Genomic DNA, 15,634 nt, shown 5'->3' with positions numbered 1-15,634 from the left:
CGGACTTACTGCGGCCACAGCTGTTCATTTTCATCCCCCGCATATTAGCCGAGGACCCACCATGTGCTGGACACTGTTGTCCAGGAGATGGACCAGAGACAAGTTAGCAGTAAAGACACAGTTTAATTCCAGACAGTGATACAACCTCCGGAGATGACGAAAGAGCGGGGAGAAGGCGAGTGCCTGTGGGGGTTGATAGCGTTGGTGGGGGCACCTCTAGTGTAGTGTTAGAACTGGGTGTTCGCGCAGAGGGCCTTCCAGGAAGAGGGGACAGCGGGAGCAAAGGCCAGAGGCAGAACAGCTTGGCGGAAAGCATGGCAGTAAGAGGTGGTCAGGAGGTGAGGCAGAGGTTACACGGGGGGCCACTGAGCGTTCGACTCTCTGCTGAGCTTCCTGGCAGTCAAAGCAAAAGTGGGAACAGAACAGAGTGCATGGGAATTTCCAAGTGAAGTAGGTGTCCAGTTCCATGAGGGCTTAAAGTCCAGGTGACACAAAGCCTCGTTTTAGTAAAAGGAGCCCAACGGGAGGCCTAGTGGGAGATCGTGCGGTCCCTGCCCACCCCCCAGCCTGGTGGCTTCTGGAGGTTTGCTGTCAGAGATGGCGGTGGGAGGGCTGCCCTCTTGGTTCCCCGTTCTTGCCCTTGAGGGAGTGGGGGCTTGGTGGGAGAGCTCTCCTTGGGACTGACTCCTCCTCCTGTCACTTCCCTGAGCCCCTTTTGTCCTCTAGGTGCGGAATCCTGGGGCCCCTCTGCAGCCCAGGGTCTCTGTGTCGGGGGAGGGTGACACAGCGGTGAGCACACACTGACCGATTCCCTCCCCTGTGCCCACACTTAGCCTCAGACGGGGCCTCGGGTCAGCTCTGGCCCAGAGGGAAGACTGACCACAGTGAGGCTGGGGGATGAGGAAGAGCGGGCCTGGGTCCGTGTGTCCCCTGGGGGAGGCCAAGCAGGAGGGACTTGGGCACTTTGAGGACCAAACACAGCCCACTTCTGCCTCCCCGAAGTCCTGCATTCTCTGTCCACCTGGGTCTGGGGAGACGGTCTCAGGCAGAGAGCGTCTCTGCCTGGTTGCTGAGACCCCACGTGAGCAAGAGAGGAAGACCCTAAGTGAGCGCCAGGTCTGTGCCGGGTGCCCAGCCCGCCCCTCCAGCCAAGGCAGGCACGAGGGGCGCGAGCTGAGGGCCTTGGAGGGCAGAGGAGAGATGGCTTCCCGGAGCTCAGCCTTGGACGCTTTATTGGCCCCGTGGGCTTTCCAAGCTCCACTCCAAACCCAGAAACAGAAACTCTGCTTACAGATGTGGAAGTGAGGTCATCTCTTTGGATGCTGTTCAGTAACTTCAGGGCGAGAGAAGAAGCAGACCCACCCCGGCTGACTCTGGGCCCGGCCAGACTTTGAAAAGTCTTTTTGATCCTCACACACCCACCCCCAGCCCCCACTCCTCTCCGGCGAGGGGCCTCTCTGCCCAGCCTGCCACTCCCCCTCCCTGGGCCCCGGGGAGCTGGCACGTCCATGTCCGGGGGGAGCTGGTGTCCCCGAGATAGGTGACCTCACAGAGCCGGGCACCTCTGGTTTCCGGAGAGGTGAACAGGCCACTGAGGGACGTGGGGGACCAAGATCCACACTGAGCCGTGAGTGAGGTCCGAGCCCGCCCTCCTCCCTTCCTGCCCACCCCCAGGCAGCTCTGAACAGCCCTCTCCCCCAGCCGGCCACAGTCTGGATTGGCTGAGTCTGTTTGGCTTTGTTCAGTGAGTGTGTGCCTCTGTCTGTTCTAGACAGACTTGGCCTCTCCAGGGCGGAGACCTTGTCTCTCTGCCACCAGCGAGGGTGTGGTGCCGCAGAGAGCAGGCAGCGGGGCCTCGCTGCGTGGGGTGCGGTGCTTTGCCCCCGGTGCGGGCACACCTCACTCCCGGGGACCTGCACCTTCTGGCCCCACGTCAGGTGCCGCTCAGCCCAGCAACTGAGGGCTCTACTTGGCAGACCAGCCATTCCTTCTCCTGGATTTTCTTTGATTCCGAAGAGCGGGCTCTAACCTCAGTCAGGGGCAAGGGATGGGGAGCAGCCCTCAGGGTTGTCCTTGGCCTCGGGACTTCACAGGCCCACGTGGCACCCTGGGGAGTCCAAGTCCCCCCCTGCCTGCCTGCAGCCCGGCCGCATAGCTGAGCTCATGGAGCTCCCTCCAGGGTCTGGAGGCCTCTGAGGATGTGTTGGGTCTCTTCTTTGGGCCTCAGTTTCCCCATCTGTACTGTGAGGGAACTTGGGGACCCCATGAACCGTCAACACCTCCCAGGAATGCAGTTGAGGGTCTTGTAGCCCCTGTTGGCATGTGCTGGGGGTCTTCCCTGTGCCCACCACAGTCCTGCAAGGTAGGTGTGATGAGACAGAGGAGCTGAGGGTCCTAGGCTTCTCAGAGTCACTCCACAAACAAGGGCAGGGCCCAGACTACAACCCAGGCCACCATGGGTGCCACAGAAGGAGGTCAGGCTGCAGGCTGGCAGCCAGGGCTCCATGCCCAGGGCCCGCCCAGGCCGCTAGACGGTCTCTTAACACCTGTTGTGGGCCCCTTGTCTCTGGAGGGGTGGCCTGTACTCTTCCACCATCTCCAGTTTCATTCAACCACATGCCCTGGATGTACCAGGGCCAAAGTCCTGGGCAGCCACCACCCTTTAAGTGTTCTGAGAAGTCCTGCAGGGAACTTGCTTGTTTTAAGCTTAATGCAACGTTTCTCCGTCTTCCTGGGCCTTGAACCTTGTTGGGCACAGCCCGCCCCCAGGCCTGGGGGAGGGTGCGACCCTGGGCCATCCTCACCTCCTCTCCTCCCCCCGCAGGTGGAGATGCTAGAACGGAAGTATGGGGGCCGCCTCGTGACCCGCCATGCGGCCCGCACCATCCAGACAGCCTTCCGCCAGTACCAGATGAACAAGAACTTCGAGCGGCTGCGCAGCTCCATGTCTGAGAACCGCATGTCCCGCCGCATCGTGCTGTCCAACATGAGGATGCAGTTCTCCTTTGAGGGGCCCGAGAAGGTGCACAGCTCCTACTTCGAGGGCAAGCAGGTCTCGCTGACCGACGAGGGTGCCCAGCTCGGGGCCCTGGTGCCGGCCGAGTGCAGTGAACTCAGCGAGCCGCCCGCCCTCAAGGCCCCTGCCCCAACCGGCGACTTCACGGACGCCATCACGGAGCTGGAGGACGCCTTCTCACGGCAGGTGAAGTCGCTGGCCGAGTCCATTGACGACGCACTCAACTGCCGCAGCTTGCACGCCGAGGAGGCGCCTGCGCCCGACGTGGGGCGGCCCCGGGGCGCCGAGCCCCGCCCGCGGGACGAGATGACAGCCTCCTACAGCGACGTCACCTTGTACATAGATGAGGAGGAGCTGTCGCCACCCCTGCCCCTGTCGCAGCCGGGGCGCCGGCCGTCCAGCGCCGAGTCGGACCTGCGGCTGCGGGCCGGGGGCGCCGCCCAGGACTACTGGGCCCTGGCCCACAAGGACGACAAGGGGGACACGGACACGAGCTGCCGGAGCACGCCGTCACTCGAGCCGCAGGAGCCGCGGCTGCGCGGGGAGCACCTCCCACTGCTCACCATCGAGCCGCCCAGCGACAGCTCTGTGGACCTGAGCGACCGCTCAGACCGCAGCTCGCTCAAGAGGCAGGGCGCCTACGAGCGCGGCCTGGGCGGGCAGCAGGGCAGTCCCAAGCACGGCCCCCCCAAGGGCCTCCCCCGGGAGGAGCCGGAGCTGCGGCCCCGGCCCCCCAGGCCCCTGGACGGCCACCTGGCCATCAACGGCTCGGCCAACAGGCAGAGCAAGTCCGAGTCGGACTATTCGGACGGGGACAACGACAGCGTCAACAGCACGTCCAACTCCAATGACACCATCAACTGCAGCTCCGAGTCGTCCTCCCGGGACAGCCTGCGGGAGCAGACGCTCAGCAAGCAGACCTACCACAAGGAGACGCGGAACAGCTGGGACTCGCCCGCCTTCAGCAACGACGTCATCCGTAAGCGGCACTACCGCATCGGCCTCAACCTCTTCAACAAGTGAGTCTGCCGGCCTCCCCGCCTCCCCGCCGTCCTGGCCGTGGGCCGGGCCAGGCCAGGGCTGCTCTGTGACAGAGCGCCGTGAGGGGCTGTCAGCCCCTAGCCCGGCTCCCGTTGGTGCCCAGGGAGCCGTCGTGCGAGGGCCAGCGTGTGTGTGGGCTGGGCTGCACCGGCCCTGAGTTTATTTCCTGGGTGACGGGAGCATGGAGGTCTCTGAGCAGGGGTGTGACGCGTCCGCGTCTGTGCGGGCTGGGCTCAGGTGGACTCTCAGCTCAGCTCTCTGGGAGGCGTGTGAAGCGGTCTGCTGAGTGTCACTATGCCACTGGGATGGTTCTGGTAAGGTGCTGTGGGTGTAGTCCCGAGAGCAGCTCTAAGGCAGGAGACTGGTATTTAAAGCAGACTATTCTTAGCACGGCCGAAAATAGCACATGGACGGGGAGGAGGGCTGAGCGCTCCCTCGGAGGGGACATTGGCAGCTCTGGTCATTGAACCTTGGATTTCTCATCGTTTCCATCCACCCGGCCTCCTGACTTGGGGTCAGCAGATGCCGGCCTGGTGCTGGCTCCTCCCGGGCTGGGGCGCGGCTAGCCGGCCTGCTGGTTACTGACACGCACGCTGTGCTTCCCTGTGCCCTGCTTCCTCTTCTCGACTGGGGGACTTGGGGGCACTTCTGAGCCATCTCTAGTGCAAGTGTCAGTGCCGTCTGAGAACTCAGAGAGTCCCAACCCGGAAGGTGAGGGGAGGGAGCCATGCGTTCATACAGGGGCCTCCAGGGGCTGGGGTCATTGGCCCTCGGTCAACTGAGAACAAAGATGGACCCGTCACACCCGCCGCGGTGATCTCTCCTCAGACTCCCGTCTGTGCGGGAGGTCCAGTCCCACCGCCATGTGAGCCGTGGCTGGAACAGCACCCTGGACAGGGAGGGTCCCGCACTGCTGGGCCCCTCCTGAGCTCCGTCCTGGAAGCCCACCCCACCTGCTTCTGGACACAGCCAGCTCCTGGATTGTCTTGGACCCTTTCTAGGGAGGCTGGTGGAGCCTGGGGGCTCCCCCGGTGCCCCAGCTTCCCTCATCCTGATGTGGGAGCCCCAGCTGAGTAGATAGGTAGCGGCCAGAAAGAACGGTCTCCTGGACCAGGCCGGTCGCTGGCCCTTTCCAGCTCTGTTAGTTTTAATTACGCCTCTAATGCATGAACACGCTCTCCGGAGAAAATGAAAGTCTTCCAGCTAGGCTGCCGCCCCCCGCCCCTGTCCCTCTGGAGTCTCCCCTCCCAGGCCTGCTTCTGCGCACCTTTGCTGTGCTCCCTGTGCGTCCTCGGGCCGCGCAGCCTCTGCATGATGGCGCCGAGGCCGATGGTGTCGCCTCGCGGGGTGTGAGGTGCTCAGAACAACGCCGGTCAGGCAGTGAGCCCCGTGATGTCACCTCGGCCCCCGGCTGTGCACGCTCTCCCGCTGCGGTGCCGCCTCGCCGTTTGCTGTTGCAGAGCTTTCCTGTCCGTGGCGTGGGCCGCCTCATCCCTGTGCCGCTGTCTCGGGCCCGCGTTCGGCCGTCCATGCTGATCTGGCCAGTTAATTCCACTTTCTCCTGGTTACCAGTGCTATCACAGTGAGCGTGGACTCACTCCCCAGAGAGCCCCCGGTGCAGGAGACGGTGGGGGGGTCGGGGCTCACGTGGACACGTTGGTCACTGAAGTAGAAACTGCAGCTGGATCTGAGACACGCCGGACAGCACTCCGTGTTTCCTTCTGCCCCAGTCGAAGCACAGGAATAGTGTCCCTTTTGTATTAATTTGTATTTCCCTGGCTGCCCCTAAGACGGAGCCTCTCCACGTGGGTCTTCGGCCATTTGCCTTTTCTCCTGTAAAATGCGTGTATGCTTATTTTGCCCACGTTTCTGTTATTTGTCATTTTGATTGACTAGTCGTTCTTTATATATTGCAGACACTAATCCTTCGTGATTACAGTTATTTTTCTTTCTGTCCTTGTCCTTTTTTTTTTTTTCCTTCTGAGATAGCACTCACATACCAGTGGTGTTTTATTATGTGTCCTTTAACTTTGTTTTTGCTTTCGCAGTCTAACAAGAAGTTACTAATTTCTTTGCTTTCTTTTGAGGTGTGATTGACATGTAATACTCGTTTCAGGTATGCAACATATGATTCAATATTTGTATCTGTTACAAAAATCTTCACCAAGATAAATTGAAAACCTCCACCATCATACATAGTTACAAAGTTTTTTCCTTGTGATGAAAAGTGTTAAAAATCTACTCTTAGCAACTTGCAAAACGCAACACAGTGTTCCTATTGTCACCGTGCTGAACAAGAAGTGCCTGATTTTAACTTATCTTTTATCAGTGTTTTTTGTTTATTATTCTGGTTTTTCATGTTTTATTTTTAAAAGGCTCGCCCCAGGTGTATTTTAAAATACAAAAAATATATGTATTTTAAAATATATTATGACTTATTATATAACCAAAAGTTATTTTTTTCAGGACTTTCATAGTTTTATTTTATATTCTGTGAGACTTTAACCTGGAATTTGGCGAGGGGTCTAGCTTGTATTACTCTGTACAGATTAGCCAGTCACGTCCAGACAGTTTATTGAATTGTCTGCCCTTTCTTTGCTGACTTGAAATCTCATCTCGCCCCGACATGAACAGGGTCTGCGGACCCTTGCACCCGCCTGGCAGACATCTGTCGCACACCTGGTGCGTGCTAGGCCTGTGTCCGCGGCCTGGGGCTTGTCAGTGAGCAGAATTAAGATCTCTGGGAAGTGCCGCCCTGGTGGTCAGAGCATCTCCCTGACCCTCTGCCAACACCAGACTTTCAGTTTTGCAGGTTTCCTTGTTAGGGCAGAGCCGCTCTTTTGTTCTCTTCAATAGTGGGCTTCGCTCTCGTGGGGTCACTCTTCCCCGTGGGCTATGGAATTGGTTCTTTAAGGCCATGAAAAGTATTGGACTTTGCCCTGGAGCCCCTTCACCCTGGGGGCTCTCCCAGGGGTCTCTTCTCCCCACCCTCTCCCTACCTCCCCAGCCCCCGCCTCGCCCGCACCCCAGGCTGCCCCCAGAGAGCTCTGTTCCCATCCCGCCCCAGGAGCGAGCTTTCCAGTGCAGACCCCCTCCCAAGGGGTCTGTGGAGGGGCCCGGTGATGCATCGGGAAGAGAGAGGAAAGCAAGACAGACGAAACCCGAGGAAGGGGAGCAGGGTGGCGGGGAGGAGCATCCCGGGGCCGCTGCCATCTGCCCGGAGCCCAGATGCTCCCCCCAGGCTCTGGGGCTGCACGTCGGGCTCGCAGCACCAGGGGCAGGGCAGGGGCAGGGAGCCAGAGGCAGGCGGGTCTCAGCCCCAGCTCTGCTGCGGGGATTGTGCAGGTCCTGCACCCTGAGCCTCGCTGGCTGTGCCGGGAAAATGGGTTCCCGCCCCAGGGCCTGCTGAGGGTTAGGGTGGTGACACCAGGAGCCTGCCATCAGGCTGTCAGGGGAGCCTCCATGCTTCCTGTCACTTCCTCCCCCGGGGAAGGGGCCATTACTAACCCACTTCACAGATGGGTGAGCCAAGGCACCTGGAGATAGCCTCCCTGAGGTCACACAACTGGCAGGTGGCCCGGCTTAAAACCCAGTGCAGGGACTGGGACCTCGCATGTAACCCTCCACACCCCTACCTGCTTGCGGGTCCACGTGTGTCCACTGAGTCCAGGGGGCCGGCCACGCTCATGGAGGCCTCGCAGCCCTGGAGCAGTGGTCCTGGCCCGCGCAGCGGCAAGAGCTGGGGTGTGCGCCCCGCAGCCCTGAGGGCACCCGGCAGGACCTCACCAGGACTGTCGCCTGCTTGCCAAGGGGCCCCGCTTGGGTGCCCCACACCCACATCCTTGCCCAGGACACCATAGCCACTCGGGCCCTCTCCAACCTCTGGACGAGGGCTGTCCCCAGGGTCACCAGATGCAGCGGTGCCCTCAGAGGGAGTGGGCACCTCATCTCTGAGGAGCAGGGAAGCAGGGCCTCTGGGACTGACCTCGTGCTGCGCTGGGGCTGTCAGGGCGGGGCCCTGAGGTCGTTCTGGCCCGGGCTGTGTCTGGGAGCCAGTCTCCCTCTCCCCATGCCCACCCCCGGGGCCCGGAGTTGCTGCGGGAGGAGGCAGAGAGCTTCCCACGAGCCTGGGCTGCTCTGAGGTTCCACCTTCGGCACCCGTGGGGGTCGGTCCTGCACGCCTGAGGGGAGCAGGCTCGGGGCTCGGCCAGCCGCCCAGCAGACAGCAGAGCTGGGCTTGGGCTCTTGACCTGCTGGCCCCGTGCTGCTTGCCCGGGTCGTGTTTGCTGTAACCTGTGACTGTGACAGTGGTGAAGCCGGCCTGTGCTGAGCACTTCACGTGCGGCGTCTCCCTAAATCTTCACTGTGACCCCGTGAGGTGTGGCGCCGGGAGCCAGGCGTGGGGACCCGGGCACCAGTCAGGGCCCCAGAACGAGCAGAGCCGTTCCCCGAGCCGAGCCGGCTGTGCCGTCGCAGGTGGTCCTGCTGGCTTACGTGACTGGGTCTGCTAGGAGCACTTTGAGTTGGGCCTGGAGATCGGGGTCCTATTCCCCTCGACGTGAGCCCACTCAGAGCCCTGGGGCTGGGCCTCGGGGAGGAAGACAGTGCCCAGGTGGCCCCCCGGGCACTCCAACCACGTCGGGGGGCTTTCTTTTTTTTTAACTGAAGCACAGTTGATTTACAATATTGTGTTGGGACACCAAGCCCCAGCACTGCCCTGTCCAGAGCATGCCAGGCTCCTCACTGCACTCCTCCGAGGAAAGCCAGACCCCCAGGGCCCGCGCAGTGCTGTGTGGTCCAGCCTGCTCACCCCGCGCCAACCCCACCATCCCCAGGGCCCCTTCTCTCCACCTTGGAGTGGCTTCACAGCCTCCATCCTGCAAAACGCACTCCCCCGTCAGGGCCTTTGCATCCACTGTGGCCTCCACCAGAAGCTCCTTGACCACTCTGGTCACTGTCCCGTGTCACCTGCTCAGAGAAGCCTCTGTGTCCCTGGCAGGAGCCCCTCCCGCCCTCACTTGGCCCCTCTGCCCTTCAGACTGGGGAGCTGCAGGAGCTGCGCTGGGCATTCCGGGGTGCCGCCCGGAACGCAGTCGGCACGTGATCCGTGAGGAGTCTGAGTCCCCACGGCCCCTTGACAGCTCGGCCTGCCCGCTGGGCTCGGAGCCCCTCGGGGTGTACCTGGAACCTGTGATGCCGCGTGACGTCGGCATGTGAGCTCAGGAGGGAGCAGCTGGGGCAGAGAGGGGAGAGCCGGCACCCCCGGGGCAGCAGGAGGAGGCAGGGCTGGACCAGGACATCATGTTAGGGCCTTGAGGGGCCAGGCGGGCCCGGGCGGGTGGGTGCCAAGGGCGCCCAAGTTGGGGAGGCCCAGCCCGGCCATCCCAGTCATTCCCATGTGGGAACGCAGGCCCGGGGTGCCAGACCGTCTCTCGAGAGAAGCTGGAAGTCGTCTTCCAGGTCCTGTGTGCGCTCACAGTTGCTAAATGTTGGCAGCTAACTGGAATTCTTTCCTGTTAACGTTGTGTGGCCGAAGAAATCACATCTGCAGGCTGGCGTTGGGGTAGAGGTGGGCAAAGGCAGGCGTGGAGGGGACCATTGGGGGCTGGCGTGGAACTGGGGACGAGGAAGCCCAACCCCTGGTCGCTGCATCAGCAGCAGCAGCCAAGAGGGTGGAGCCCTGGTGGTGGGCGGCCCCTCCTTGGAGACCCCAGAGTTGGGGAGGAATGGGGACGTCGGGGAGCAGGGCCACTCGATCACCACTTTGTGCCTGGACCCAGCTGGCCGGCGGCCACTCCCAGCCAAGCTCCTGAGGGCCAGGTTGGCGTGTGCGGCCACCTGGGTCGCCTTGCAGCCGGAGGTTTGCCTGCACGTAGAATGTGCCATCTGTCAGACCCGCCTTCAGCCAGGAGCTGCACAGCTGATGGCGCGAGGCAGTCCCTGGCCCTCACCTCCGTGCCCCCGGGGGATGGCAGCACACTGGCCTCTAGCCTCTGGGGTAAGGAGTAGGACTCAGCCCTCAGTTGGAGGCGACCCTGCTATCTGGCCCCTGCACAAGTGCCAGGCGCAGCCCCAGGGCTCCGCAGCCCCTCGTGCGTCAGAGGCTCCGGGTTTGTCAGAGGGCACCGCCCTCCAAGTGTCAGACGTGCATGGGGACTGGCGGCACCTCCCACTACGCTGCATCTTGACCACTGGTGCCTCCTTGGAGGGACAGCCGAGCTGGCACCAAGCAACAAGGCCCAAGGCTCGGAGGGAGGAAGGGGCCTGCTGGCTCACTGCCCTGCCCCGAGGGGCCTCCCGCCCCCACAGCCCCTGGGCCCTCCTGGCCCACGGTTCCCGGTGCAGGTGACACACTCGCCCCGCTGGGCGGGCTCAGCCCCCGTTTCCTCTGCTGTCAGTTGAGGTTAACCCTAACCCTTTCTGACGCTTACTGTGAGCATTGAACACCGTGTTAGGCGCCGGACCGCGTTTGCCCAGTAAGTCCAACCAACAAGGGCGCTCAGGACCCAGCGAGGTCACACAGCTGTCAGGCTCCTGAACAGCACAGGTGACAAGCATGCCAACCCCAAGGAGCAGTGTGGGAAGCGAGTGGGTTGGCTTGTGGGGTCCTCAGATGGTGGCAGCACAGAGCACGTGCTCGACAGGTGGCAGGTGGGGTTCGTCTTGGGCAGGTGGGCCTGTGTGTGCCCGGCGGGGCTCCAGCACACAGGGGCCGAGGAGCTAGGCCGGGTAAGGCTGTTGTGTGCACGCAGGCACTGGGGTGGTGCAGGGCTTCGGGAGGGCCCCACTCCGCACCCACCGCCATGCACCGGGTGGGTCCAGTTCCCCCACGTTGCGAGCTCAGGGTGGGGCGGGCAGGGTGCCGCGGAGGAGGGGGTGGCAATGGTGCCCGGCTGAGCCTGTCTCTCATCCCCCCAGGAAGCCCGAGAAGGGCATCCAGTACCTCGTGGAGCGCGGCTTCGTGCCCGACACGCCGGTGGGGGTGGCCCACTTCCTGCTGCAGCGCAAGGGCCTGAGTCGGCAGATGATCGGGGAGTTCCTGGGCAACCGGCAGAAGCAGTTCAACCGGGACGTGCTGGAGTGAGTCCGGGCAGGGGGCAGCGTGGACGCGCACACGTGGGCTCTGTCCCCCACACTCGCCCTCTCACCCGAGCCCCTCCCCTGGCCTGGCTGTGACTGTCCTGACAGTGGCAGGGGCAACAGGAGGGGAGCCACCAGAGCTCGACAGGAGGAGGGGATGAGGATCCAGCCAGGCTGGCAGCCAGGCTCTCCGCTACTTGGAACCCTGCGGAAAAGCGCTTTTCCAGTGCCCTGGGCACTGCTGACAGTGTTGGGAAGTGCTTCCCACGTACACCCTACGTCCCCCAATCCTCCACGAGACGTTTGGACCCCGTGCCCACAGGGCAGGCACATACGGGTCATGTCTTCACCTCGCCCACGAGGGGGGCGTCAGGGACCCACAGCCCACCCTCAGGTGGCGAGCCAAGGCCGGCAGTAGGCTGGCTCAAGCAGGTGTCCTGTCCTCCTTCCTGGGACCTAGGGGAGCAGCTCCAGGCCCACCGCAAGGTCGTTTCTGCCCCAGGCGATCGCATGCGGGATGGGTGACCCAAGCCGGCAGGCCAGGAACAGGAGCAGAGCAGGGTAAAGTCTAACCAGCAACAGTGGCCCTGGGTGAAGGAGGCAGCCGGGGGCGGGCATGCGCCACCTCTGGGCCCCCTGGGAGGAAGCAGGTGGGTGTTGTGGCCTCTGCTTCACAAGTGAGCAGACCCAGCTCCGGGGGGCTGGCCTGGGTGCCCCCAGACACACACACACACACACACACACACGTGTCCATTCGGTCACGCACAGACACAGGAGAGGCAGCGAGCCTCTGGGCCTGGCATGTGGCTGGTGTGGCTGGCTCCCAGCAGATGGCATCTGGGCCGCCTGGGCCGCCTTCTCCCTGCCCAGCATTTCTGTTCCAGCCCCTCGCTGTGCGTGTGGTTAGTGCCCCCTCCCCTTTGAAACCTGGGAGGAGTGGTTCAAGGACTTGCTCTTTAGTGAGTGGGGCCCAGGACCAAACGGTCCAGCCCCGTCCCCTGCAGCTGCCCCTGCGCTCCCCCATGCCCCCTCCAGCCTGCTCCTGGCCGGTAGGAAATCCGAGCATTGTTTTCCTTGGGTCAGAAAATAGCAGCGGCCTCAGGAAGTAGCGAGACCCCCCCACCCAGGCGTCCTGCTCGGATGCAGGTCAGCAAATCGTCCCTCGGGGTCCCTGCCCCCACCTTTCCCTCGATGGCAGCATGCGTGCTCAGAGCGGGTGGGATTGCCAGTGCCTGTCGCCCCAGTGGGGGGGGGGGGCCCACGACCGAGGTCTCTGCAGCCCCACGGAGGGTAGTCATGGCTTCATTACCAACAGATGCCGTGGGCACCAGAGTGGGCTGTGAGGGTCCCTGGTGCAGGCCCACCCTCTCTGCTCGGGGGTCATGGCCAGAGGCAGAAGCAGACTGTGCCGGGGTGGGGCTGTGACGAGTGACCCTCCTTCTGGCAGGTGAGGACGGCACAGCCCTTCTGGGTGCCCCGCAGGGAGGCCCAGGAGAGCCCTGATGGGGGGGCGGGCCCAGGGCACACTTCCGGAGCTGACTCCTGCCGCCCTCACTCTCCATCCTCCCTGCGGTGACCCCAAGTGCTCCGTCCACCCTCTGCGGGCTGTCCTCACCTCTCCGGCAGGAGGCCGACAGGGAACACTGAGGGCCTTTGTCTCTCGTTTCAGCTGCGTAGTGGACGAGATGGATTTCTCTGCCATGGAGCTGGATGAAGCCCTCCGGAAGTTCCAGGCGCACATCCGGGTCCAGGGGGAGGCCCAGAAGGTGGAGCGGCTAATCGAGGCCTTCAGGTAAGGGCTGCACAGGTGGGGCAGGTGTTGGGCAGAAGAAGGGTCCCCACACAAAAGCAGTGTCTCCAGGGCTGATCCCCCTTCAGGGTCAGGTGGCAGTGAATTCAGCTGGGGTGCCAGGCATTGTGCTGCTTAGCTCTAGCGCCGAGACTAGAAGTCCTCGTCTTCCTCCACGTCCTCCGTGTCCTGGTTGGTTCACGAGTCCATCTGTGTCGTCATTCATCTGCTTACTCACAGGGGCAGAGGCTCCCTCAATGAGGGCCTGGTCTGACACCCACGCCACTTACCAGCTGTGTGACCTTGCGCTGGTTACTTAACCTCTCTGTGCCTCATGTCCTCATCTGTAGAGAGGGGATGACGAAAGCATCTACCCTGGTGGAGGGTCAAAGGATTAAAGCACTTAGGATGTGTGGGCACGTTTAGCCCAGTGCCTGGCACCCCAGAGAGCCCGTGGTTGAGGTGGGCTGCCCTGCAGTTTTCCGTGCCCGGGCTGTGTGCACACTGGCCATAGAGGGCTCCGTGGTCCATGCCGGCTGTGGGAGGCCCAGCCCTCTGGGCTCAGCCAGAGTGCTGGGGCCATGGAGGGACAAGGTTGTGGAAGGAGAAGCCCCAGGCCCTGGGAGGAAGGCTTCCTGGAGGGGGTGGCACTTCACAAGGAAGAAGGAATTGAAGCCCACATGGTCTGAGCTCCAACGGCTGCTGCCTGTGGGATACAGGCCTCGGTCCTGGTGCCCCACCAGAAGAAGGTTCCTCTTCTCCATCCCTGCCGCACCCCAAAGGGTCGCCAGAGGGGCCTCAGGGTGGGTCGGGGGCACAGTCGTGGTAGCGAGGACAGTGAATGGATGATGCCGTGAGGAGCATTTCAGTCAGGCTGTTAGTTAAGCTGCTCCAGCAAAGACCCTGCAGGAGCCGAGACTGAAACACACGAGATGGGCTCCCTCTGAGCTGACGTGGAGGAGGCCTGGACTCCTGTCATCTCTCGGTCCCAGGGGTTGGGGGCAGGTCCAACACCCACCGTCACATCCCCATTCCAGGCGGGCGGAGAGCCTGGGGGCACAACCTTGAGGGTGCCCACATCCCACTGGCCAGAACTTGCCACATCCGAGGGATGGGTGGGTGCGTCTTAACTCACGCAGGAAGGGGTGAGTGGACGGTCAGGCCAGCTCTGCCGGACGAGTGTCATCGGGGTTCCCAGATGCAAAAGCTCGGCTGCGGGCAGTGACCAGCCGCAGGTGCAGCGGCCGCGCCCCGGGGGGGGGGGGCGGGCTGGCCTCCCGCCCCGGCTGAAGCGGCCCGTCCCTGCGCCCCCAGCCAGCGCTACTGCATCTGCAACCCCGGCGTGGTGCGGCAGTTCCGGAACCCGGACACCATCTTCATCTTGGCCTTCGCCGTCATCCTGCTCAACACCGACATGTACAGCCCCAGCGTCAAGCCCGAGCGCAAGATGAAGCTGGACGACTTCGTCAAGAACCTCCGAGGTGAGCCCGGGCCCGCGCCTCGCGCCGCGCACGGGGCGGCTGGCGCCGGGAGGGCGCCGGGTGCCGTCAGGTGCACCTGCGCCTCGGGAGGAGGTGATGTGTCGTCTCGTCTCGAAGGGCCAGAGGGTTTGACTGGCCCAGGTGTCGAAGGGCAGAGGCCTGAGAACACGGCTCAGCACAGCCAGGGCCGGGCTAGACTCATCGACCCAGGCCGGTCGTGGGGGCCGAGGGAGCACAGGCTGCGGGCCGGGTCCTGGGCACCCAAGGCCTCCGAGCAGGGGGCCAGCACAGCCCCGTCCCCGTCCCCGTCCCCACCGCCCTCACTGCGTCCCCCCACACCCCTACACTCAATGTTCCTTTTGAAACCAACTTGGCCTCACGTCGCAACCAAAAAGGGGAAGCTAGTAGCATTTGCCACGTGTGGGCGGCATTTGCGACAAGTCCGGAGAGAAGACAGCTCCACTGTGGATGCAGCAGAGCCGTTGCCCCGGGGCGGGCTGCCCCTCCCCCTCGGCAGGTGGGCCCTTGTCGGGCAGGTGCAAGGGGGCGGGCACCGAGAGCCTGGCTCCCCCTGGTGTCACCAGGCAGGGAGAGGAATTGAAGAGGGAATGGCAGGTCTGCAGGTCCCTAGAGTCCCTGGACTCCTGGAAGCAGGCGTGGGGGGCACTGCCCCTCCCCTTGGGGAACGCCAGCTGTCAGGGGCCCGGGCCCCTTTAGAAGGGGTACTGTGACTTTATAAAAGGGAAAGAAGCTGGTCTGAATCAAACCCAGCTTCCTGGGCCTTTTGAGCCGTTTAGATCTCTTACCTCGTCCTCTCCCTGCCCTGCTGCCCTGCTGCCCTGCCTGCCCCTCTCCTGGGCAGAGGGTCGGTGCTGGCGCGCCCTCTGCTGGTGGGCGCCACCCCGGCGGGCGCGGATGCTCAGAGGGGGCCCCGGGAAGGCCGGGTCTTAGCTGTGGTCCTGGGAAGCCAGGGAGTCCGGGGCCTGGGTAGATCCAGGCAGGCGAGTAGAGCGGTGAGCAGGTGCTGACAGTCTGGGAGGTCTCCTGGCTGGGCTGAGCCTGCCGGGAGCTGGCCCTGCACTGCGTGCTGCTGGAGACCCTGGGGAGTGTCGGGGACTGTTTTTCCCTCTGGCTTTAGCACCTCACCCGTGTAATCTGGGACCCCCTGTGTGAGAAGTAACAGAAGTGAGCCCAGAGGACGGGCTCAGGGAAGACAGGGCTGCTGGG

The 15,634-nt window shown here is 63.0% G+C and overlaps 1 protein-coding gene across 11 annotated transcripts in view; it reads left to right on the top strand.

Moving 5' to 3' along the window:
- IQSEC1 (IQ motif and Sec7 domain ArfGEF 1) overlaps positions 1-15,634 on the top strand; it is a 103,156-nt gene that overhangs the window by 68,462 nt on the left and 19,060 nt on the right. For all 11 annotated transcript variants that reach the window (XR_012499801.1, XR_012499800.1, XM_074344237.1 and 8 more), the window contains 4 exons: positions 2,825-4,035; positions 10,976-11,137; positions 12,807-12,929; positions 14,241-14,407. Coding sequence is in view for 9 of the 11 variants with exons in the window: in XM_074344242.1 (XP_074200343.1) it covers positions 2,825-4,035; positions 10,976-11,137; positions 12,807-12,929; positions 14,241-14,407 (1,663 nt within the window). In the remaining 2 variants the exon portion in view is untranslated. The remainder of the gene's footprint in view (positions 1-2,824; positions 4,036-10,975; positions 11,138-12,806; positions 12,930-14,240; positions 14,408-15,634) is intronic.

The sequence above is a fragment of the Camelus bactrianus genome, chromosome 17 (assembly GCF_048773025.1).
Source record: "Camelus bactrianus isolate YW-2024 breed Bactrian camel chromosome 17, ASM4877302v1, whole genome shotgun sequence".
In the NCBI taxonomy this organism is placed as follows: Eukaryota; Metazoa; Chordata; class Mammalia; order Artiodactyla; family Camelidae; genus Camelus; species Camelus bactrianus.
The sequence above is the reverse complement of the archived record's forward strand: the minus strand, read 5'-3'. Positions and strand labels throughout refer to the sequence as shown.